The sequence below is a fragment of the Culex quinquefasciatus genome, chromosome 2 (assembly GCF_015732765.1).
Source record: "Culex quinquefasciatus strain JHB chromosome 2, VPISU_Cqui_1.0_pri_paternal, whole genome shotgun sequence".
Lineage (NCBI taxonomy): Eukaryota > Metazoa > Arthropoda > Insecta > Diptera > Culicidae > Culex > Culex quinquefasciatus.
Window position 1 is genome coordinate 84763267 of NC_051862.1, and position 24341 is coordinate 84787607.

Sequence of the window (24341 nt, forward strand, 5' to 3'; positions counted from 1 at the left end):
AAATTCACTCAAAAGTTAAAGCTGTTTAAATATTTACGTACCATTTTCGTATGGACAGCTGCCAAAATTGTATGGAGACTTGTATGGGTGAACAAATGACACAAAAAAGCTTCTTTGGTCATAGGGAAGGCCTCCATAAAGTTTGAACCAAACCAAAAAATACAAATAAAATTAATTTACGGTTTTGGTAGAGAGTTGCTCAATGAGGCATTTTTAGGCAACAATTAATAAAAACGCCTCATTAGAACTTCAATATGACATTTGCGGACAATCACTTTCATTCCAATTCAAAATATAAAATTTTGTGTGTTTGATAATTAAAAATTATACAGAATTATATATATCTTCTCATAGTTTTCAAAGAAAATTCGAAGGAAAAAGGGTGACTAAAAATTGTGAGAACTGAGAAAATGAAACATCGTACATATTGATAAATTAAAAGGAAACAAATATCGTGAAGAATTAAAGGTTTTCGTTTTTTCGATTCTGCAAAAATGGCGACTTTTAGAATGTTTTTGAATATGTTCCTATAATGTTTTTTTTTAATATTATGCCACAAGGTTTAAGATTTTGTATGTAAGTTTTTTGCCTTTTTTAAATTTATCTGAAATATCTGCAAAAGTTTGGAGTTGCAATGTACCTGTTTGATTACTCACCTGTTTTATTTTAATGAACAGAACATGCAAACTCCGTATTTTTTGCAAAATTGCTGAAAATGTCTGTTCTTTGAACCGTGATTTCAATGTGACTCAGTTTTTTTTCACTAACTGTTTTTTTTTACTAATAAGAATATTTTCCTCGGAAAACTATCATCATTTCCCAGGACTTAACAATTCATGCTCACAAACCATCAAAGCACAAAAACATTCTACACGCATAGATCAAAGTTTGCTCGAGCACAAGCTCACTAATTGGAATGATTGATGATTTTCATCACCGAACAGTAGATAGAATGATGGGGTTGAAAGTTGGAGAAACAAGCGATTTACCAATGCTGTGAAGGGGGATCCGTTCCCAGTACCTTTCTGTGATGTGGTGTGCAAATTCTTTGTAAATTTTACATAATTCTGCAAGCAAAAAATCCCAAGGATTGCTGGCAATTATACAAAGTCACAGGTAGAAAGGTACATTCCCGGAGCCATTGTGTGTGTATGTTTTATAGAAGGTGCCGAGGACATGCACTCTCGCCAACAAAAAAAAATACGAAAGGATCTCGCACCACCCACGAACCCACGGAGATTATGTGGATTTGGCAGCTCAATCCCCACCCCATGTGAAAACGTGAAGATATGGAACAGATGGAGCGACTAAGGACGACGACGATGACGACGATTCCACCGACAATGGCGCGCGGAGACTCTTCACAAAGAGGGGTTTTTCGGTCGTTCGCCGCGGTGGAATTCATTAGCAATAATGAACGAATACTAAAGCTAGAAAATCGTCGGCGAATGGAATGTTTGAAGCGATGATGAAAAAAATGTTTTAGCGAAAGGAAAAAAAACAGATTAAACTAAAAACAGGTTGAACCCGACCTGGAACCAACGACCAACTTGACTAGACAGATAAAAAAAATCAAAAAGGGAAAACGAGCGATGAGGCGAAAGAAAATGCAAACGAAATGAGCGAAACTTTTTTCCAGCGAATGAAAATGAAATTAACGCCAATATGCAACGCTAGGATTACTTATGTTTTTGGCTCACTAACGATGAGGTTGGATGTGCAACATAAAACGGATTTGAATATGGCTCATTCAGCAACAAAAAATGTACATAAATTACATGGTTCTTTTTAAGCGTAAAAGAATTGGCTCAAGTGGAGCTCATCTTTAACGAATGATACGAGAGTTGGAGCTGAATCAGGTTGAATCTTTAAATCTTTTAATTTGAACAATGAATCTGAAACATTCGTCAACATTTTTGAACAATCTTGAACATTTTTGAACATTATTGAACATAATTAAACTTTTTTGAACATTTTTGAACATTTTGAACATTTTTGAACATTTTTGAACATTTTTGAACATTTTTGAACATTTTTGAACATTTTTGAACATTTTTGAACATTTTTGAACATTTTTGAACATTTTTGAACATTTTTGAACATTTTTGAACATTTTTGAACATTTTTGAACATTTTTGAACATTATTGAACATAATTAAACTTTTTTGAACATTTTTGAACAATTTTGAACATTTTTGAACATTTTTGAATATTTTTGAACATTTTTGATCATTTTTGAACATTTTTGAACATTTTTGAACATTTTTGATCATTTTTGAACATTTTTGAACATTTTTGAACATTTTTAAACATTTTTAAACATTTTTGAACATTTTGGAATATTTTTGAACATTTTCAAACATTTTTGAACATTTTTGAACATTTTTGAACAATCTTTTACAATCTTCAACAAAATCTTTTAAATAATTTTGTACAATCTTGTGCAATATCTTGAACAATCTAAAAAAACTTGAACAATATGGAACAAAATCCATTGAACAATCTTGAACAATCTTTTACCATCTTGAACATTCTTGAGTAATAATTTCAACAATCTTCAACAAACTCTTGAACAATCTTGAGCATTCTTGAGCAACCTATTACAATCTTGAACAATCATCAACAAAACTTTAAATAATCTTGAACAGCATTTTAGACAATGTTTGAACAATCTTGCGCAATCTTTTACAAAACCTTGAACAATCTTGATCCATATTGTATAATTTTGAACGGCGTTGAACAATCTGGAAAAATCTTATACAAAATCATGAACAATTTTGAACAATATTGAACAATATTGAACAATACTGAACAATATTGAAAAATCTTTAAAAATCGTAAACAATCATCAACAAAATTTTGAATAATCTTAAACAGCATTTAACAACCATGAAAAATCTAGAACAGTCATGAACAAAATCTTGAACATTTTTGAACAAATTTTTAACAATCTTGAGCAATCTTTAACAAAATTTTTAACTATCTTGATCAATGTTGAACTACCTTGAAAAATATTGAATAATTTTTTACAGTCTTAAACAGCATTGAACAATCTTGAAAATTCTTGAACAACTTTTAACCAAATCTTGCACAATCAACTTTGAATAATTCTTAAATTAAAATATATTTTTTTACGAATTTGTATAATTTTTATATTTTCTTGTTAATTCAAGAAAAACATCTTTGAAATCCTGAAAATCTTCGATGTCTTTAAATTTCTACGCCTTCAGAAATTTTGGAATTCTCATAAATGGAAGAATTTGCGATAAAATTTAAATTTTTAAATAGAGTTTTTTTGCGACCCAAAATGTTTTCATTGGATGAACTTCTTTATTTTAGAAGACTTCATTCAAACTATTTTATTTTAAACATGTTCGATATTCCTTCTTCTTAAATTTTTCATGTTTTGAAATCGTACAAATTTTCAATTTTTCAAAATGTTATTATTTATTTTAAATTAACTCTCAAATTTGTGAAAATTCAGGATTTTCAGAGTTTATAATTAATACACCAAACATATTTTTTTTTTCAAATCTTTCTACCTTTTTAAAATTGTAAAACCATTTTACTTAAAAATGAATTTTGCAATAAATAGAAGCCGCAATATCCTTGCATTTTTTACATCTTTGAATCATCCAATTATAATCTATTTTTAATTTAACATTTTTCCATGCCAGAACTTGAAATAAATGTAGGTAAGAAATCTGTAAAAAAAAAATTTCAAAATACTTTACATTGAAGGAGTCTTTGTCTTTGAATTTTTTTACATATTAAAAGTTGTATTTTGACGGACTTTTCCAATCCAATGAGTACATTCAAACTTAAGTTCATCAAAACAACGATAAACACAGTAAAAACATCTGCGGAATTACATCTGGGAATAAATACATCTTTTATGTCATAAATATTAGTAATTTTTTTCTCTTAAAATGTGTGAATTAACAATTTTCCCTTGATATGCTAGGTTTAAGATTAATCCGATGTAATTTTACATCATAAAATATGTAATACATTCAATTTAAATTTTGCTGATTCCCAGCAACTTTGAATTAAAAAGTGGAATGTGGGATACACTGCATTTTTTGAATTGCGATAAAGTATTCAAAAATTTCGAAATAATTATAAATTTTGGATACTTACAAATAACGTTACATGTTTAATATATTTCTAGAATATTCATTCAGAATCTTTGGAGGTTTTAAGAAAAATAAAATACAAAAATGAGAACTTTATACTACAAACATGAAAAAATTAGTTTTCAAATCTTCAAAAATTAAAATTTGCAAGAAAAATCAAAACGGAGCAAAGTAAAAGTATGTGTCTCAGTTTTTGAATTGTATTTTTTATTCTGTTATTTAATCAAAATTAAGTCAAATTTGGTTCAAAACACCAAATCAATTTCGTGATTTTTGTTTTAATTTCCAGCATTCCAGTTTCTTTAACATCTATCTGAGAGATATAATCTGTCAGAATTAGAGAAATAATTTTCAGTGAATGGACGAGAACATAAAGATTTTGTTGGCCGAGAGCATTTTTCTCTCAGGTTCATCCTCAAAAATGTACACCCGTAAAAAAAGGTCGACATCGGGGATTGATCCCAGTACCTTTGACCCAACATTGTCATTGTCTATACAGTTTAGGCCACCACGACTTCAAAGCCAATTTACGACACTCAGTATAGATGAACTGCTTCAATGAACGAATGAACACAAGAGGGCATAGCTCTCTCGTGATTTCCATTATCCTCTCATCCAAATATGAGAATAATTTACTCTCGGCAGTCTGCTGCGAGTTCAAGTATCAAGAAATCGAGGAAATTATCAACCTCATTCAGAGTCAGCTCAGTATCTTTGAGACATTTATTACAAAAAATGAAACGAATCATTAACCAAACGTGAAATAATGCCGATGATCTAGCAGGTAAACAAAACAAATAAACAATCGCAACAGGAAAGAGAGCAAAAACAGTTCTGTACAACTGAACAAGCAGAATTCAAAGAAGTAGAATTAAATCCCAAAAAAAAAGAGAAAGATTTGCATTTACCCGCAGCACCACCTGCAGTCCGCGGAAATCTTTGTCCGGAAAGGTCTCCCAAGTGCCCTCCTCCAGGCCTGCGTCCGGATCGGCCGCCTGCATCTGGCCAAGCTCCAGCTCCGGCGCTTGATACATCAGATCCTCGTGGCCTGCTGCGTAATCGTTCTGCTCGGTCAAACCACCATTTTTCACCACCACCACCACAAATACACGCACACACACAAACGCAACCATCACCAAAATTATCACAGGATTTTGATTTTGTTTGCGAATTTTGATGGGATTTTAGTTAAATTCGCAAACAATCGCGCGCGCGCACACACACACAAACACGCGCACAATCACACGTGTAATAGAAGAACAGACAGACAGAGGTAGAGAGTGGTGTGCGTGTGTTTTAAAATTTTTCGATTTGCAGGTGGTGAAATTGTGCGCAAGTGGATTTGAGTGTGTGTTTGTGGATGTTTTTTTGTTTATTTGCCACGCGGGATTTTTCGATCGAAGGATTTTGTTTACAGTTTCGGGGGGAAGAGAAAAAAGAGAAAAAAGAAATAAAAAACGATAGGATTTTGTTATTTACAAGTACTGCGCGTTGGATATCCGATTTTTTCGAAAAACAAAAGTTAGCGTGATTAACTATTCCGAGCGTGCTAATACGACTACTATACTAGGGTTTTTATAGAGGGTAGTGCAATGAGCAGAAATGGTGATACCAGAGATGGGATTGAAATATAAATGAATTTTGGGATCCATGCTGTGAGAGTCCCGATATGAGATATGTATGAGAGTGAGGATGATTGGCTGTCAAAAATAAAAACAAATTTATGGATTTGCAATTCTAAATCTGAATTGAACTCTCGCAAATCCGTTGCTCATCGTCAGATTTGTTGACCTGGATTTTGAGTTATTGTTTCTTTATTATTCAATTTATTCAACAAAGCACTAAAATTTTCCTAAATTATGAATTAAGGATTGAAAATAAACATCAACCAATGATGGGGAACAAAACTTCAAACAAGATTTGTAATATCGACATCTGAATTACATTTAATTAACATGTTGAACTTTGGTAAAGAAGCAAATAATATTTAATTAAGACTCTTTTAGTTCAACATGTCAGGCTAGGCCGAATGGTTATGATCGGTATGATAAAAAAATGCATTTTAAAACACTTTTTTTCATCCGAATGTTGAAACCTTGGCTTGTCACTGATTTTTTTTTTGCTGAATTTTGATACAATTTAATTTATTTTTTAAGTAAGAAGTTAACTAAAAAAAACTTAATAATAATTTAAATGATAACAAAAATAAAATAAAGAAGTAGAGCAATTCTCTACCAAAACCGGAAATGGATTTTATTTGTATTTTTTGATTTGGCTCAAACTTTGTGGGGGCCTTCCCTATGACCAAATAAGCTATTTTGTGTCATTGGTTCACCCATACAAGTCTCCATACAATTTTGGCAGCTGTCCATACAAAAATGGTATGTAAATATTCAAACAGCTGTAAATTTTGAGTGAATTTTCTGATCAATTTGGTGTCTTCGGCAAAGTTGTAGGTATTGTTGAGGACTTTTGAGAAAAAAAATAGGTTTACGGGAAAAAAAATTTGCAGATTTTTTAATCAACTTTTTTTTCACTAAAACTCAATTTCCCAAAATACGTATTTTTTGATTTTCGAGATTTTTTGATATGTTTTAGGGGACAAAAATCCGCAACTTTTGAGCTATAGAGAAACATGGTCAAAAAATCTGACGCCGAGTTATGATTTTTTTTAAATAGTGATTTTTGGAAAAAATCGAAGCTTCGTGCAAAAACAAGTTTGACATAATTTTTTAATGCAAAATTGAATTTGCAATCGAAAAGTACTTTACAGATTTTTCGATAAAAAGTTCCGTTTTCAAGATATAGCCACCGAAAGTTTGATTTTAGCGAAATATGTGCAGTTTTTTGATTTTTAAAAATAGTAACCATGAGTGACGATTTCTAAAAATATTTTTTTTTTAAAGTTCAGAAAATTTGCTATAAAATTGTCTAAGAGACATTGACGATTGGACCTCTGGTTGCTGAGATACAGCTGCTTTAAGAAAAAGAAACACGAAAATTGAAGTTTTCTAAATCTCACCAGAACAACCCACCATTTTCTAATAACGATATCTCAGCAATTAATGGTCCGATTTTCAATGTTGATATATGAAACATTCGTGAAATTTTCCGATCTTTTCGAAAAAAAATATTTTGAAATTTTTTAAATCAAGACTAACATTTCAAAAGAGCTTTATATTCTATGTTTGGCCCTTTTAAAATGTTAACTCGGCGTCAGATTTTTTGACCATGTTTCTCTATAGCTCAAAAGTTGCGGATTTTTGTCCCCTAAAACATATCAAAAAATCTCGAAAATCAAAAAATACGTATTTTGGGAAATTGAGTTTTAGTGAAAAAAAAGTTGATTAAAAATCAGCAATTTTTTTCCGTGTACCTATTTTATTCTCAAAAGTCCTCAACAATACCTACAACTTTGCCGAAGACACCAAATTGATCAGAAAATTCACTCAAAAGTTACAGCTGTTTGAATATTTACATACCATTTTTATATGGACAGCTGCCAAAATTGTATGGAGACTTGTATGGGTGAACCAAAAACACAAAATAGCTTATTTGGTCATAGGAAAGGCCCCCACAAAGTTTGAGCCAAATCAAAAAATAGAAAAAATAAAAATGGTCGAAATTGGCCGATTTCGTAGAGATTTGCTCAGTATCAAAAGTTGTGTTTCAACTGAATTTTTTGAATATGTGTGATTTATTTATAAAATAAAATCGTAAAACCGTAATAATTTTGTTTTAAAGAATAAATCGAAATTAACTGTACAACTCAGATTGAGGTTTAAATTTTACATTAAAACAATAACAGTATTAAAATAAAATACATTATCTGATATCTAATGATAAGTAATTTTCTTATTAATCATGTATTTTTAATTATTTTTTGCAAAAATTATCATTTGAGAGCTCAAATTAAATGAAAAATGTAGAAGATGACAAATTCTAATTAATGATTTTTAAAACATATGGCGTGGTTTTTTTTCTCAAATTCATTAAAAATGAATATGATTTAGGAAAATGGCAATATCTTAACAAGCACAGTTAAGTTATTTACCTACTAGGTTTTCACAATCATCTTTATTTTTTTATTCAGATGAAACTTTGTGAAAGTAGTTTTTGCATCATCAGCTTATCCATACAAGTCTCCTACAATTTTATTGGCTGAACATTTCAAATGGGCATGTTTACTATTTAAAATCGTAAAATGAAGGGATTTCAGATCAATCTCTTTGTCAAAGTTGCAGGTTAAGGTTAAAATAAAAGTGAACAGAAACCCGCGTATTTTATTCCACATTTTTATGTAAGTAAAATTCCCAAAAGTTAGATTGCTACAAAATTCTGTACTGCATTTTTTAATTAAGGTTTTTGGAAAATATCGAACATAGGGTCATACAAAATTATTGAAAGATAAGCCTTTGAATTTGCAATCGAAAATGACAAAACGCTACTATTTTGATCTATTTCAAATTTAAGGCATGATTATTAGCGTGGTTCACGTTTCTATGAAAAAGACAAAAGTTGTTATTTTGTCTTGCATCAACCGGAATTTCGTTCTTTTATGTCCCCAGAAGCACTCCTGAAAATTTGAGCCCATTTGGTAAGGTCTAGGAGCTCCAGTTTTAATTTGAAATTTATATGGGATTTTGATTTATTTTCCATGGAAACTATCTTTTTACATTGTATTAGGATTTTTTTATAAATCGATGAAATGACTTGATTCTTGTAGTAAGAGATAGGTTTTGAACTGGGGAACAACTTTGTAGAACATACCAACAAGCTAGGAAGTGACCCTTTAAAGATACAGATACTTTTAGATGGTGGCTGGCCCCTTCAAAAGCCACCATCTAAAAGTATCTGTATCTTTAAAGGGTCACTTCCTAGCTTGTTGGTATGTTCTACAAAGTTGTTCCAAAGTTCAAAACCTATCTCTTACTACAAGAATCAAGTCATTTCATCGATTTATAAAAAAAAAATCCTAATACAATGTAAAAAAAGATAGTTTCCCATGGAAAATAAATCAAAATCCCATATAAATTTCAAATTAAAACTGGAGCTCCTAGACCTTACCAAATGGGCTCAAATTTACAGGAGTGCTTCTGGGGACATAAAAGAACGAAATTCCGGTTGATGCAAGACAAAATAACAACTTTTGTCTTTTTCATAGAAACGTGAACCACGCTAATGATTATTCAATCTGTCAACCTTTAATGTATAAACATGCCGAAAATTTCACATTTCAATCATACATGAACACAAAAATTTAAAAAAAATGGTTCCAAGTTATCATCAATTGAAATATGACAGCTTGTTAGGTAACACTGAGAAAAGATCATTTCTCATTAAATTTAAGCTTTATCTCAGCAACCAGGAGTCTGAATAACGGAACGGACTTTTTTTTAATAAAAAAGTTTCAACTAAATTAATTTACAGCTCAGACTCGATTATCCGAAGCCTCGATTATCCGAAGTTCGATTATTTATAAGAAAGTTTGTATGGGACTTCGGATAATCGAAGTGAAAACAAAACAAAATCGTATTTTTTTTATTTTCTTGCTTTCAACATTTTATTCAACTTTGCGACCCCTGATTAGTAAAATTTGAATGGTTGACTGCCTCATGGTGTGTTTTCTAGAACAAACTTTTCAGGAAACAATAGCCATCGCTGCTTTCGAGAATGTCTGAGATATCTGTTTTTCAAGTTTTTTGTTCTAAATTCCTTCATTATTTATTGGTCACTTTTAAGTACCGTAAACTGGGGTGACTTTGATAGCCCGGGGTGACTTTGATAGGTTTTTCAAATGCCCGTCAAATTAATATCTAAACATTTTTGAGAATTATGAGTATGTAAGCATTAAGGGATAGCTTATTACCGAACATATATGCAAAAATGTGACTGTTACATTGGATGTATCAAAATCAGTGGCCAAATCAAATTTCTATCAATGTCACCTCGGGCTATCAAAGTCATCCCAGTTTACGGTAATAGTTTTTTAAACTTGTCAAATGATGTGCTTTGTAGGTCATTTTTTGACTCAAAATGTGCAAAATATGACAAGAAGCTACTGTGTAGAAAGTTGCAAATTGCTTAACAAAATTCTGTTTTACCTGAGTTTTTTTAATATGCGTGATTTATTCATAAAAGAAAATCATAAAACCGTAATAATTTTGTTTTAAAGAATTAACCGATTTTTTTTTTTGCAGATTTAAGATTGTTAAGGTTAATATTTGATTTTAATGAACAAGTATGATAATGCCTCAATCAAACAAGAACCAGGAGCATGGATACAAAACTTGATTTAAAATCGAAAATGCAAGCTTCAAAAGTCATATTCTCATTGGATAAAATTCTGAAAAAAGCATTAAAAAGTTACTGTTGAAAATACATTACTCTGAATGTTGAAAACACCATGTAAGCATTAAGGGATAGCTAAGTGTTTGGTTAAGGAAATATGTTAATTTATCATAAAAATGTAGTAATACCCTTATTAAACTCAAACTTGCAAAAAAATCGGTTTTATCAGTTGAATCTGAGCAGACGAGTGATTTTTGTACACAAAAATTCTGCAATAATCTGTTAATTCTTTTCAAAATTATATTTAAAGACAGATTCATGAGTTTTATTTCTAAATAAATCCGACATATTCAAAAACTTGGTAAAAAATAATTTTAAAGAGGTTTAGCGATTTGCAACCTTCTTCAAAACTGTTTCTTGTCTTATTTTGCTCATTTTGATGTGTAAATGTCACAAAAACACATCATTTGACAAGTTTCACAACTTGTTATTAAAAAGATTCGAATAAATAATAAAGAAATTTAGAACAAAAAACTTAAAGTATAGATATCTCAAAAATTTCTCGATGAATCTTTTCGCTATTAGAAACATTGGAAAGCTGAAAAAATTTCCTATAAGATACATTTGAAAGTAGCGGTGACTATTTTTCTCCTTAAGGTTGCTCAGAAAATACGCCGCGCGCCTATTAAATAAAAAAATGCACGTCTTCAATATTCAATGGCCGTAATTTTGGCCGCCATCTTAGATAAAAAAAAATCTAAATCACTTTAGAGTAGTTCACTGCCCATGTTCGAATAAATGTTCCATATGCAAAAACAGCAAGTTGAGAAAAACGAATTTGAAGTTTGTCCCACACATTTGTTAAGTTTTTTTGCGAAAAAAAACTGTATTTCCTCCTGATTTCTAGAACAAAGAACTGTATGTTGAAAGGGCACACCATTTTGAACCAAACTGTATCAATGACTCAAAAGCGATGAAAATGCATATGGGACATTTATGCGATCAGGGCAGTTCAGGGGTTATACTAATGCTAGACAATAAAAAAAGTCAATTTTTTTTAATGATTCGATTATCCGAAGTTTTTGATATCCAAAGTGAAAATTTCGCTAGGCCTTCGGATAATCGGATGCTGGACTGTATACATGAATAATATATTTAAAAAAAACGCTCATGTAAAGATTTTGTCAGTTGCTTAACAAGGTTTGAATAAAATTTGAAACAATGTTTTTTTCAAAAGAAATAAAAAAGATCTGGCCTTATAAATGAATTGTTTAAAAAAAATATTTGTTATTACAGTTTTGTTGGGAAAATTTATATCTTGAAATTCGTCTTTGTAATTTGTGAATTTGTTTTGATTGCCAAAAATATTCTAATTTTCAAACAATGAGTAACAAACATGGCCCCGAAGTGCTGTTTAATTCCTGAGTATTCCATAAAAAAAAATTACAGCTGTATGATTCTGAAAGTTCGAGGCTTAATTTAAATAACTTCATTAAATTTAAGTCGTTTTAAAGCACTTTTAAACTAAGCAATTTATACAAATCCTACACAGCTACCGTTATACAAGTGGCCATCAGTTGACCACGGTTTGACCCTTAAAACGAGCCAACATCAGAGCACTGTAACCCGATACCGTATAGATCCTAGTTGCACAACTTGCTGACACACAGTAAAAAAAATCATGAAAATGTTTAATTTTACCTCTGATATTGTGAGATTTTTTACCACTTTGCTGGTGTCATTTAACTCTTTCAGTCTAAATGAAGGTTAAATTACACCATAAAAGAGGTAATATCGACGTCGTCGTGCTATCTTGTCGCACCCGCCATTTTGACGTTCCGAGAAAAACGCGTTTTAATGTTTGACCTTGAATATTCAAAAACGAGAGCACGTAATGTAAACAATAACAAACACGTTTTGTTTGGCTCACCATTCTGTGCATTGTCCCAAAGTTTGGTTGAAATTGGTTGCTGGAGTCCCGAGTTATAATTACAAATGTTTACGGTAGTCTAGCTTGTACGTGCGACAAACGCATCCTAACTTTCCTGGCCTGAAATCTCTTTGGCCTTTTGTCGCACTTACATCAATTTTCATGGAGTGACAAGATTGAAACTACTTTCATATGTAAAGTGACAAAAATGCACGGAGTTTTTTCGGTTTTTGTTGAATATCTCAGGATTGAAATCGAATTTTGGGGATCTGTGAAGGTCACAAGGTGAGGCATTGTGAGCTGCACAAAATGGCGTTCTTAACTCAATTTGGCCCAAAATGCACGTACGACAAGTTAGCACGATGGCGACGATATGCAACCTTCAAAATTTACACGATTTTTTACTGTGCACCACTCTTCACGCAGCGTTGCGTTGCACGATGATGCAATCGAGCAGAGGTACGTTGCGTCGCGCGGGTGTCACTACTGCTAAGTTCATACAACACTGTGCATGAGAGAGATTGATGCCAGAACATACTGGAAAGGTTATTGGAGCAGAGATCAATTATCTATGTCAGCTCGTAAAGCCCCTCCCGCCCCGCTGTGCTGCTGCTGGTATGTAGATTCTGGCGCGGTGCGATTTTATCTGCTATTCACTGGAATTTTAATTACTTTCAGTTCAACAATGAAAGTTTTATTTGCAAAAGCAGTGGCATGCCCCTAGCGGCACATGAATCAATCCCGCGATCAAAGGTTAATTTAATTTGCAGAAGGGCAGGAATTTGATTTTTTTTTTCTAGTTGAAAATCCGGGGGGATTGGGCATACTTTGAAGAAGAATTTGCAATGTGATATTTTTAGTATCGATTTGTAGCTAATTCTGCGAGAGTCATTTTGCATTGTTTTGCTGATTCAATGTTCAGAAACTCATTAGGAAAGCATAATAAATTCTACACCGTGTGCTTCCTTGCACACAGTTTCTCATAAATTCCCACAAATGATGGCATGTAACATTGTGAAACCAGATCACAAAACAGAACGAGCCAGTTTGCCGGCAGAGGTCGCCCCCTCTAGCGCACGTGCACGACTTTCCTGGGAGATTGCAATATCATTGTTTTCCTTCTAAATGAGATTTTAATGAGAAAAATCGTGTGCATGTGTGTGCGATTTTTGGTTTTACGATGTATGAATGAATGTGGTTGTGTGTGGGTGAATTTATTCTTGAAAAACGTGCTCAAAATACGACTTTTGCTACATGAAATGTGGGGACGAACATAACCTTACAATTTCTACCAGACGTACAAGAAAACATTAAAATTGCTAAATGAAAATCCTTTGGAATCGAGACATGACGAATTAGCACCTGTGCGTGGGCTGTGGTGAAATTAATTTCACTCGTCGTCACAGGTGAGAGAGATAGCAAATGTGAGCAAGTACACGTGCCATGCAAGATGACGTGAGTGATTTGTGCAAGATTGATGAGCCTCGGGCTTAAACCTTTCAGGCGCTTCTATCAAAAGGTTTTCATGAAGGCCCACGTGAGCTCCCACGTGGGTAATTTGATATGAATCTGGGGGGACTAGGACGAAAAGTCAAAATTTCGGGGCGTTTCATGAACTGCGAAATTTGCCCCGCGCGAGAAACGGTGAACTTTATGATGCACGCTAAATTTAATAACTCGTTAAATGATAATCAGATTACGATGTGGAAAATGATCCATCAGGCGCCACAGGGGAGCGAACAGAATTTCGGAGGGGGGTGAATGTGAACCATAAAATGTATGTTTCGAGCAAGTACAAGCATAACAGAGAGAGAGAGAGTACAACGTCTAAAACACATTCAGAGCAAATTGAAAATAATGGCCGCTTGTGGCGACACGGCGCGACACTCACCTGGAACAGGACCTGGTCGATTTTGGCGTTGGCCGGAATTTGCACCTTGTACAGCTTCTGGTCGAACTCGGGCGTGTGGTCGTTGACGTCCTCGACCTGCACGACGACGCGGGTCGTCGACGAGAGCTGCGGGGCGCCGTTGTCCATCACGAGGACCTGCAAGCAAAAATAATGGAAAATCATTACTGGTTCAAAATAGGACACTTTACCCTAACGGTGTCAGTTTTTTGGGCTGGGAAATTCTAGGAAAAAGTTGGCTCGCTGACAGTCGTGTTGCTTTGAAAGATGATGACAACAATTGAAATGAGTTTTTCGGTACCTTTTTTGGAGGAATTTTTGGCACGTGTGAAGGATGGATGTCAGTTAATTTTAATTTTCAGAGAAATTACGGGAAACGATGGAATTTTTTTCTGTCACCTATTGTTGGCATTCCAGAACTATGAAGCTCGAAAATATTCAAAATGCTTTTCATTCCCTGAAAATCAATCGTAGATTAACGGTGGAATTGTATCGGTTTAATAATGCAGAAAAAAGTGGGATTAAACACGTTCAATAAATAAATTGTTTCCAGAAAAATCGCGTAACGAAAAAAAAAGTCAACAATGACCCAAAACTTTAGTCAATGTCCACATCAATCGCGTCCAGTTCATTTGAGCTGTTGATTGTAGCGTGCAAATCGCACACGTGTACTTGCGCAAATTGTGTAACTTGGTAAATAAAAATCCGCTTGCGATCCACGCGGAAACAATGCCCGGAATCTACAATGATTGTTACACATGAAAAATAAAATCCGGAAAAAAAGAACGAATGATATCAATTTGGGGCAAAAATGGGATGCGAAAAACCGCAAATCATCGCCCTCCCCCCACCCCGAAAACGAAACTATTGGCACTACGCCCCCCGGGGCATGGCCTTCCTCTAACGTGGGATTTCTGCTCCAGCGCCTCTGACGAGACAGGAGAAACCGGGACCGACGTTTTACTTCACCATCCGATAGAAGCTCAGTGGATAAGGCGGGAATCGAACCCGCGTCTCATAGCATCATCGGGATCGGCAGCCGAAGCCGCTACCCCTGCGCCACGAGATCCCACCCCCTTTCCGGCGGATCCATTACACGTGGGTAGCCACCAGCATGGGACGCACATCCCACCGGAATTGATGGGACTTAATTGATCGTGAAGTGCATGCTTGCTTTTTTTTATTTTAATTTCACCGTGTTTGTTTGAACGTTTGCATTGTTTGGTGCCAGCGCTCGCTTAATGACGCCGTAATCGATGGGAGTGCAATCGTTTTATTGTTTCGTTCATTAAAAAAAAAAACAGTTGAAAATCAACCTTTTTGTTTTTAAACATATCCAGAGCAAAAAAAAAAACCAATCCCAAATTTTCCTCACTCCATTAATCAGCAGATCAAAGGAAAATGAAATTTTCCTTCCGGAAAAACGCTGCGATTGCTTTCGCCGCCTCATCAGATATTCATCATCCATTAAGTTTATCATTAGGGCGAAGTAAACTCCTTTCAAAAGAAAAAAAAAAAATCAAGTGGAAACTTGAAAGCGTACAAATTACTCCCACCGAATTCAAGTTAAAAGTGTCGGGATTACGGAAACGTTCGATGCCAACGCTTGGATGCGCACTTTTGAGAAGTAAATCGCATAATTAGGTTCCAGATTTATTGAAATGTTTTATGGCAATATGTTTATTTCTCAGAAAAGAGGTAAAAAATGCTAAATACATTTGAGTAATTCTCGCTGAAAGTGGACCACTATTTACACAAGGTGCTCAAAAATCAAAAGCAATGTACTTTTCCAATAGCCCCCACCAAGTTATGAAAGAAACCATGTTTGGTTGGTTGAATTTGTCCTCACCTCGGCGCCACGAAGCTAAAACATTTTTTTTAATTGGTAATTTTTTGACTTAGGCGCGTCTACAAAATTGCTAATAACTTTGCCAAACTTCAACGAACCCTTGATGTTTAGGGGTGTTTTGGAAAGGAAATGAGCAGAGCTTTCGAATGCACTTGTCAGAAAAATACCGTTCCATACATTTTTTAAAACAACAATGTATTTTTAAAAGTCATTTTTGAAGGCCGGCGCCCCGCTTTATCGAAAAACTGACAAATCCATTCGAAAGCTGAGACGATTTCACATAAAGGACCAATAAATCTAAGGTGTATGTTCCTCCTATCTTTTTTAATCTTATTTTGATTCTGAGAGCGCAACGCTCCGTTCGTATTTCGGGCGCCCAAAATGTTGCATTAGCTTGCCCCAATTTAAGGTTTTGTCAAACAATATAGGTGCTCACTTTTTAAATGATAGTTTATTATCCAAGGATCAAGATGCACTATCGATAATTGACCAATATTTAAGGTTTTGGGTTCTGCCAGGCAATTTAGTATCGAAAAGTTGTTTTTGTTTACTTTTTTTGTTGTTAAATGCTTATTTACAATTGGGTGGACATTTTAACAGTAAAACTAATGAATGTAGCATGTAGGAAATTTCGCTACGAACATTTTTCTACAGGAGAAAACGTAATTTTGATACTCCAACGCAATGATATTTGAGTTTTAGTGAGAAAAAAGTGCCAATTTTACAAATTTACCAGAATTAACCAGCGCGAACTATTCTTTACATGCGGCATATGTTTTGGAACCCAAAGTATGGTTTCTCATAGTTATTTAGGTAGCTGAGTTCGGATCTGCAATCAAATTTCAGATAAACAGTGAAATTTCGAGCCACACCCAAAAGTTAATTGCGGTAATATGCTGTAATTTTAATCGCCAGTGAATTCGGTCATATTTCGTCTTTTGCTCACCTTTAATTGATATTTTACTCACGGATTTTTGTATGAAGAATGTTTTTTTCAAGTTCTGATTGTTTTGAGAATGTCAGCAAACCTCGTTTTGTGATTTGGCTGGTTTCAATGTAAACTTAAAAATAAATGAAAACTTTAAAAACTTTTTTTTTGATTTTGTGGAACGATTGTATACGTCAGTCATTAATTAATGACGATTTCCATAACTTTGCAAGGAATAGAAAAATCGCTCCCAACCATTTTCACTACATGCAAATAACTTTTGAGTGTGGCTCGAAATTTCACTGTTTATCTGAAATTTGATTGCAGATCCGAACTCAGCTACCTAAAAAACTATGAGAAACCATACTTTGGGTTCCAAAACATATGCCGCATGTAAAGAATAGTTCGCGCTGGTTAATTCTGGTAAATTTGTAAAATTGGCACTTTTTTCTCACTAAAACTCAAATATCATTGCGTTGGAGTATCGAAATTACGTTTTCTCCTGTAGAAAAATGTTCGTAGTGAAATTTCCTACATGCTACATTCATTAGTTTTACTGTTAAAATGTCCACATAATTGTAAATAAGCATTTAACAACAAAAAAAGTAAACAAAAACAACTTTTCGATACTAAATTGCCTGGCAGAACCCAAAACCTTAAATATTGGTCAATTATCGATAGTGCATCTTGATCCTTGGATAATAAACTATCATTTAAAAAGTGAGCACCTATATTGTTTGACAAAACCTCAAATTGGGGCAAGCTAATGCAACATTTTGGGCGCCCGAAATACGAACGGAGCGCTGCGCTCTCAGAATCAAAATAAGATTAAAAAAGATAGGAGGAACATACACCTTAGATTTATTGGTCCTTTATGTGAAATCGTCTCAGCTTTCGAATGGATTTGTCAGTTTTTCGATAAAGCGGGGCGCCGGCCTTCAAAATGACTTTTAAAAATACATTGTTGTTTTATGGCTAAAAAATGTATGGAACGGTATTTTTCTGACAAGTGCATTCGAAAGCTCTGCTCATTTCCTTTCCAAAACACCCCTAAACATCAAGGGTTCGTTGAAGTTTGGCAAAGTTATTAGCAATTTTGTAGACGCGCCTAAGTCAAAAAATTACCAATTAAAAAAAATGTTTTAGCTTCGTGGCGCCGAGGTGAGGACAAATTCAACCAACCAAACATGGTTTCGTTCAAAACTTGGTGGGGGCTATTGGAAAAGTACATTGCATTTGATTTTTGAGCACCTTGTGTAAATAGTGGTCCACTTTCAGCGAGAATTACTCATTTTGTTATTTTTTTTTTTTTGCATACAGATCAGTTCTCTAAGATTTCGGTCATTCGATGTTTTTTGTATATTATAATCCGACTGAAACTTTTTTGGTGCCTTCGGTATGCCCAAAGAAGCCATTTTGTATCATCAGTTTGTCCATATAATTTTCCATACAAATTTGGTAGCTGTCCATACAAAATTGATGTATGAAAATTTAAAAATCTGTATCTTTTGAAAGAATTTTTTGATCGATTTGGTGTCTTTAGCAAAGTTGTAGGTGTGGATACGGACTACACTGGAAAAAAATGATACACGGTAAAAATTTTTTTTGGTGATTTTTAATTTATTTTTTTGTCACTAAAACTTGATTTGCAAAAAAAAAACACTCAGGTTCTGCAAAAAATCTTTGAGCAATTTATGAATTTTTGAATCAATACTGATTAAAAAACTAACTTAATCCACCTATGTGGTTGATGCCTTCCTCATTTTTAATATAAGTGGTTTGCCAGCTATTTTTTTTCAGATCCAGAAAAATAAGTACACAGATATAACATAAGTGGTCATAACTCGAGACAGGGTTGCCAGATCATCAATGTTGTGGACTCGTTGGAAAGGTCTCTTGATAACCTTACCAACGATGTGTCGGATGATGGATCCAAACATCGTTTACATACATTTAAGTGAGATCCGGCTTCAACAAAGTACATAAATATCACATAAGTGGTCATAACTCGAGACAGGGTTGCCAGATCTTCAATGTTATGGACTCGTTGGAAAGGTCTATCAATTACCTAACCAACGATGTGTCGGATGATGGATCCGGACATCGTTTACATACATTTAATTGAGATCCGGCTTCAAAAAGTACATAAATATCACTTAATTGATCATAACTCAAGACAGGGTTGCCAGATCTTCAATGATGTGGACTCGTTGAAAAGAGTTTTTGATTACCTAACCAACGGTGTGTCGGATGCTGGATCCGGACATCTTTTACATACATTTAAGTGAGATCCGGCTTCAAAAATGTAAATAAATATCACTTAATTGATCATAACTCGAGACAAGGTTGCCAGATCTTCAATGTTTTGAACTCGTTGGAAAGGTCTCTCGATTACCTAACCAACGATAAATTGGATGATGGATCCGGGCATCGTTTACATACATTTAAGTGAGATCCGGCTTCAAAAAAGTACATAAATATCACTTAAGTGGTCATAACTCGAGACAGGGTTGCCAGATCTTCAATGTTGTGGACTCGTTGGAAAGGTCTTTCGATTACCTAACCAACGATGTGTCGGATGATGGATCCGGACATCGTTTACATACATTTAATTGAGATCCGGCTTCAAAAATGTATATAAATATACCTTAATTGATCATAACTCAAGACAGGGTTGCCAGATCTTCAATGATGTGGACTCGTTGAAAGGGTTTTTGATTACCTAACCAACGATGTGTCGGATGCTGGATCCGGACATCGTTTACATACATTTAATTGAGATCCGGCTTCAAAAATGTATATAAATATCACTTAAATGATCATAACTCGAGACAAGGTTGCCAGATCTTCAATCTTTTGGACTCGTTGGAAAGGTCTCTCGATTACCTAACCAACGATGAATTGGATGATGGATCCGGGCATCGTTTACATACATTTAAGTGAGATCCGGCTTCAAAAAAGTACATAAATATCACTTAAGTGGTCATAACTCAAGACTGGGTTGCCAGATCTTCAATGTTGTGGACTCGTTGGAAAGGTCTTTCGATTACCTAACCAACGATGGGTCGGATGATGGATCCGGACATCGTTTACATACATTTAAGTGAGATCCGGCTTCAAAAAAGTACATAAATATCACTTAAGTGGTCATAACTCGAGACAGGGTTGCCAGATCTTCAATGTTGTGGACTCGTTGGAAAGGTCTTTCGATTACCTAACCAACGATGGGTCGGATGATGGATCCGGACATCGTTTACATACATTTAAGTGAGATCCGGCTTCAAAAAAGTACATAAATATCACTTAAGTGGTCATAACTCGAGACAGGGTTGCCAGATCTTCAATGTTGTGGACTCGTTGGAAAAGTCTTTCGATTACCCAACCAACGATTGGTCGGATGTTGGATCCGGACATCGTTTACATACATTTAATAGAGATCCGGCTTCAAAAATGTATATAAATAACACTTAAGTGGTCATACCTCGAGACAGGGTTGCCAGATCTTCAATGTTGTGGACTCATTGGAAAGGTCTTTCGATTACCTAACCAACGATGTGTCGGATAATGGATCCGGACATCGTAAACATACATTTAAGTGAGATCCGGCTTCAAAAAAGTACATAAATATCACTTAAGTGGTCATAACTCGAGACAGGGTTGCCAGATCTTCAATGTTGTGGACTCGTTGGAAAGGTTTTTGATTACCTAACCAACGATGGGTTGGATGATGGATCCGGACATCGTTTACATACATTTAAGTGAGATCCGGCTTCAAAAAAGTACATAAATATCACTTAAGTGGTCATAACTCGAGACAGGGCTGCCAGATCTTCAATGTTGTGGACTCGTTGGAAAGGTCTTTCGATTACCTAACCAACGATGGGTCGGATGATGGATCCGGACATCGTTTACATGCATATAAATGAGATCCGGATATATGTGAAAACACATTTTTATACATAACTTTTGAACTATTTATCGAAACTTCAAACAATTCAATAGCGATGTATGGGACCATGAATCAAATCGAATGCAACCGGTTTGATCAAAATCGGTTCAGCCAGTGCTGAGAAAATTCAGTGAGATTTTTGGTCACATACATACATACACACACATACACACACACATACACACACACATACACACACACATACACACACACATACATACACACAGACATTTGTTCAGTTTTCGATTCTGAGTCGATATGTATAAATGAAGGTGGGTCTTTGAACTTTTAATAAAAAGTTCATGTTTAGAGCGGGATTATAGCCTTACCTCAGTGAGGAAGGCAAAAAACAATCAAAATATTGGTCGCAAAAATGTTTCAACTTCATTTTTCGATGTAAAATCAAATTTGCAATCAAAAAGTACTATAGTGAAATTTTGATAAAGTGCACCGTTTTCAAATCAAATCCATTTTTAGGTAACTTTTTTGAAAATAGTCGCAGTTTTTCATTTTTTCAAAATAAGTGCACATGTTCCCACTTGAGAAAAAAAATATTTTTGAAAAGCTGAGAAAATTCTCTATATTTTCCTTTTATTAACTTTGTTGATACGACCCTTAGTTGCTGAGATATTGCCATGCAAAGGTTTGAAAACATGAAAATTGATGTTTTTTAAGTCTCACCCAAACAACCCACCATTTTCTATCGTCAATATCTTAGCAACTAATGGACCGATTTTCAATGTTAATATATGAAACATTTGTGAAATTTTCCGATCTTTTCGAAAAAAAAAGTTTACATTTTTTTGAATAAAGACTAACATTTCAAAAGGCCAAACATTCAATATTATGCCCTTTTAAAATGTTAGTCTTGACTGGATTTTAAAATTTTGAAAATATTGTTTTCCAAAAGATCGGAAAATTTCACGAATGTTTCATATTTTAACATTGAAAATTGGACCATTAGTTGCTGAGATATCGACAATTAAAAATGGTGGGCTGTTTGGGTGAGACTTAGAAAACATCAATTTTCCTGTTTTCAAACCTTTGCATTTCAATATCTTAGCAACTAAAGGTCGTATCAACAAAGTCCCAAGAAGCAAAATATAGAGAATTTTCTCAGCTTTTTAAAAATATTTTTTTCCAAAAGTGGGAAAACATGCGCACCAATTTAAAAAAAAAATGAAAAACTGCGACTATTTTGAAAAAAGTCACCTAAATATGGATTTAACTTGAAAACGGTGCACTTTATCAAAATTTCACTACAGTACTTTTTGATTGAAAATTTGATTTTACATTGAAAAATGAAGTTAAAAAATTTTTGCAACCAATATTTCGATTTTTTGCAAAAATTATACTGCCCCTGATCGCATAAATGTCCCATATGCATTTTTATCGATTTCGAGTTGTTGATGCAGTTTGGTTCAAAATTGTGTGCTCTTTCGAAAGAGCCTATAACGTCCAGTACTTTGTTCAAGAAATCTTGAGGAAATCCAGTTTTTTCACGAAAACTTAACACGCAGCCTTATGTATGGGACAAACTTCAAATGCGTTTTTCTCAGCCTGCTGTTTTTGCATATGGGACATTTATGCGAACATGGGCAGTATAACTCGGTCAAAGATTTTTTGCACAATCTGGAAATTTCTGAAAAGTTGGCATTTTATGTCCTCAAAACATATCAAAAAATAAAAAAAATTAAAAATATTGTTTTTTTGCAAATCAAGTTTTAGTGATAAAAAGTAAAATAAAAAAACACCATTTTTTTTTACAGTGTATCATTTTTTTCAGTATAGTCTGTATCCATACCTACAACTTTGCCGAAGACATCAAATCGATCATAAAATTTCTTCAAAAGATACAGATTTTTGAATTTTCATACATCATTTTTGTATGGACAGTTTGAAAAATACAAAAAAAAATCGAATAACCGAAATCCTAGAGAACTGTTCTATTTTTCATATATTTTAGATGTCAATAAGGCTGGTACAAATATTTTTAAAAGTTTTTGTCACCCCCCTCCCCCTTCAAAATTGGCCCGAAAAATCAGGGGGCAAAAAAAATATTTTTACAATAAACTTCAAAATTTCAATGAAAATTCAAGTGCAACCAGCTGAAATCAAATTAAAATACATTCTTCTGCGTTTTAAATCATTTTTAGCATGTTTGGGTTTATTAAAAAATCTTAAGATTTTTTGAAAATTTTCGATGCAAAATCTTTTATTTCGATACAATTTTTGTTTTTGTCAGATCTTAGATTTTTTGAAAACTAATGATTGCAAAACAACTGAACTAGTGTAAAATGCCTTTTAAAACACTTTTTCATTTAAATGTGAAGACTATGGCTTGTTATTTAAATTTTTATATTTTTTTATTTTTTTGCCCCCCCCCCCCCTTGACCTCGGCCAGGGCCGAGGGACAAAAACTTTTTTAAATATTTGCATCGGCCTAATCCATTTTTTACACTCTGGCACAAATTGGACCAAATCCACTTGAAAGGCCAAGGGTTTCCAACAAGGCCTCAGACTGACAAATTATTATTAATTCCTTTGGAATTAAGCTGACAATTCGATAACTCGTTAAATATTGTTTAATTAAAAGTAATGAGAGTATTTAAAGTGATTGAAAGTAAAAAAATGAGTACTGAGAGTTATAACTGAGTAAGCTTATTGAATTATTATTCTGGTAATTTTACTTGTTAAACGAATCTTTTTAATATTTTGTTGGTGGCAATAAATAATTTTGATTTGATTTTTTTGATTCCAAAAATGATCTTTAGAGGATCTTATCAACAATAGATCTTTATTAAAAACGTATGTACAATGTTGTCCACTCTTTTTAATTTTAGAATTTATCTTTTATGTTTTATTTTATATTCGATAGCTTTTTTCCAATTGTTTTTGAAAAGGTTCAAATCAAATTATTCGCTCTATAGCATTGCCTTGGCGTTCTCGATTGCGAGATTCCTACTCGAAACTAGGTGTCCGAAGGCTTGATTGTTGAGGCAATTGCAAACCTCTCTTTATACCCCGAGATTCAAACTGACGACCTTTCGATTGTGAGTCCAACTGCCTACCAGCGACTCCACCGAGGCAGGACAAATTACATCTGAACACGCATTTCTCCCACTAACTACTAGTTAGTATGTGCTTTGAAAATCACGAGTATGGACGCGGGTGTGTGCTATTATGTCCAAAAATGTGTCTCTGTGTGTTTTTGCGTAGGTGTGTGGAACTGTTCGTGTGCACCAAAAGTGTAGCAAGTGCCATCCAAAATTTGACTTTGCTAACAAGCACCCCCACACCTCGTGCCCGGTTGGAAAACTTCCCAAACGAGATGGCATCACAATCGGCA

The 24341-nt window shown here is 33.9% G+C and overlaps 1 protein-coding gene across 6 annotated transcripts in view; it reads right to left on the reverse strand.

Moving 5' to 3' along the window:
* LOC6042530 (fat-like cadherin-related tumor suppressor homolog) overlaps window positions 1–24341 on the reverse strand; it is a 660890-nt gene that overhangs the window by 118523 nt on the left and 518026 nt on the right. For 3 of the 6 annotated variants that reach the window (XM_038257354.1, XM_038257353.1, XM_038257352.1), the window contains exons 8-9: window positions 14249–14404; window positions 5045–5200 (exon numbers count right to left, since the gene is read on the reverse strand). In XM_038257354.1, the coding sequence (XP_038113282.1) occupies window positions 5045–5200; window positions 14249–14404 (312 nt within the window). The remainder of the gene's footprint in view (window positions 1–5044; window positions 5201–14248; window positions 14405–24341) is intronic. The other 3 variants (XM_038257357.1, XM_038257356.1, XM_038257355.1) reach the window with 1 other exon arrangement.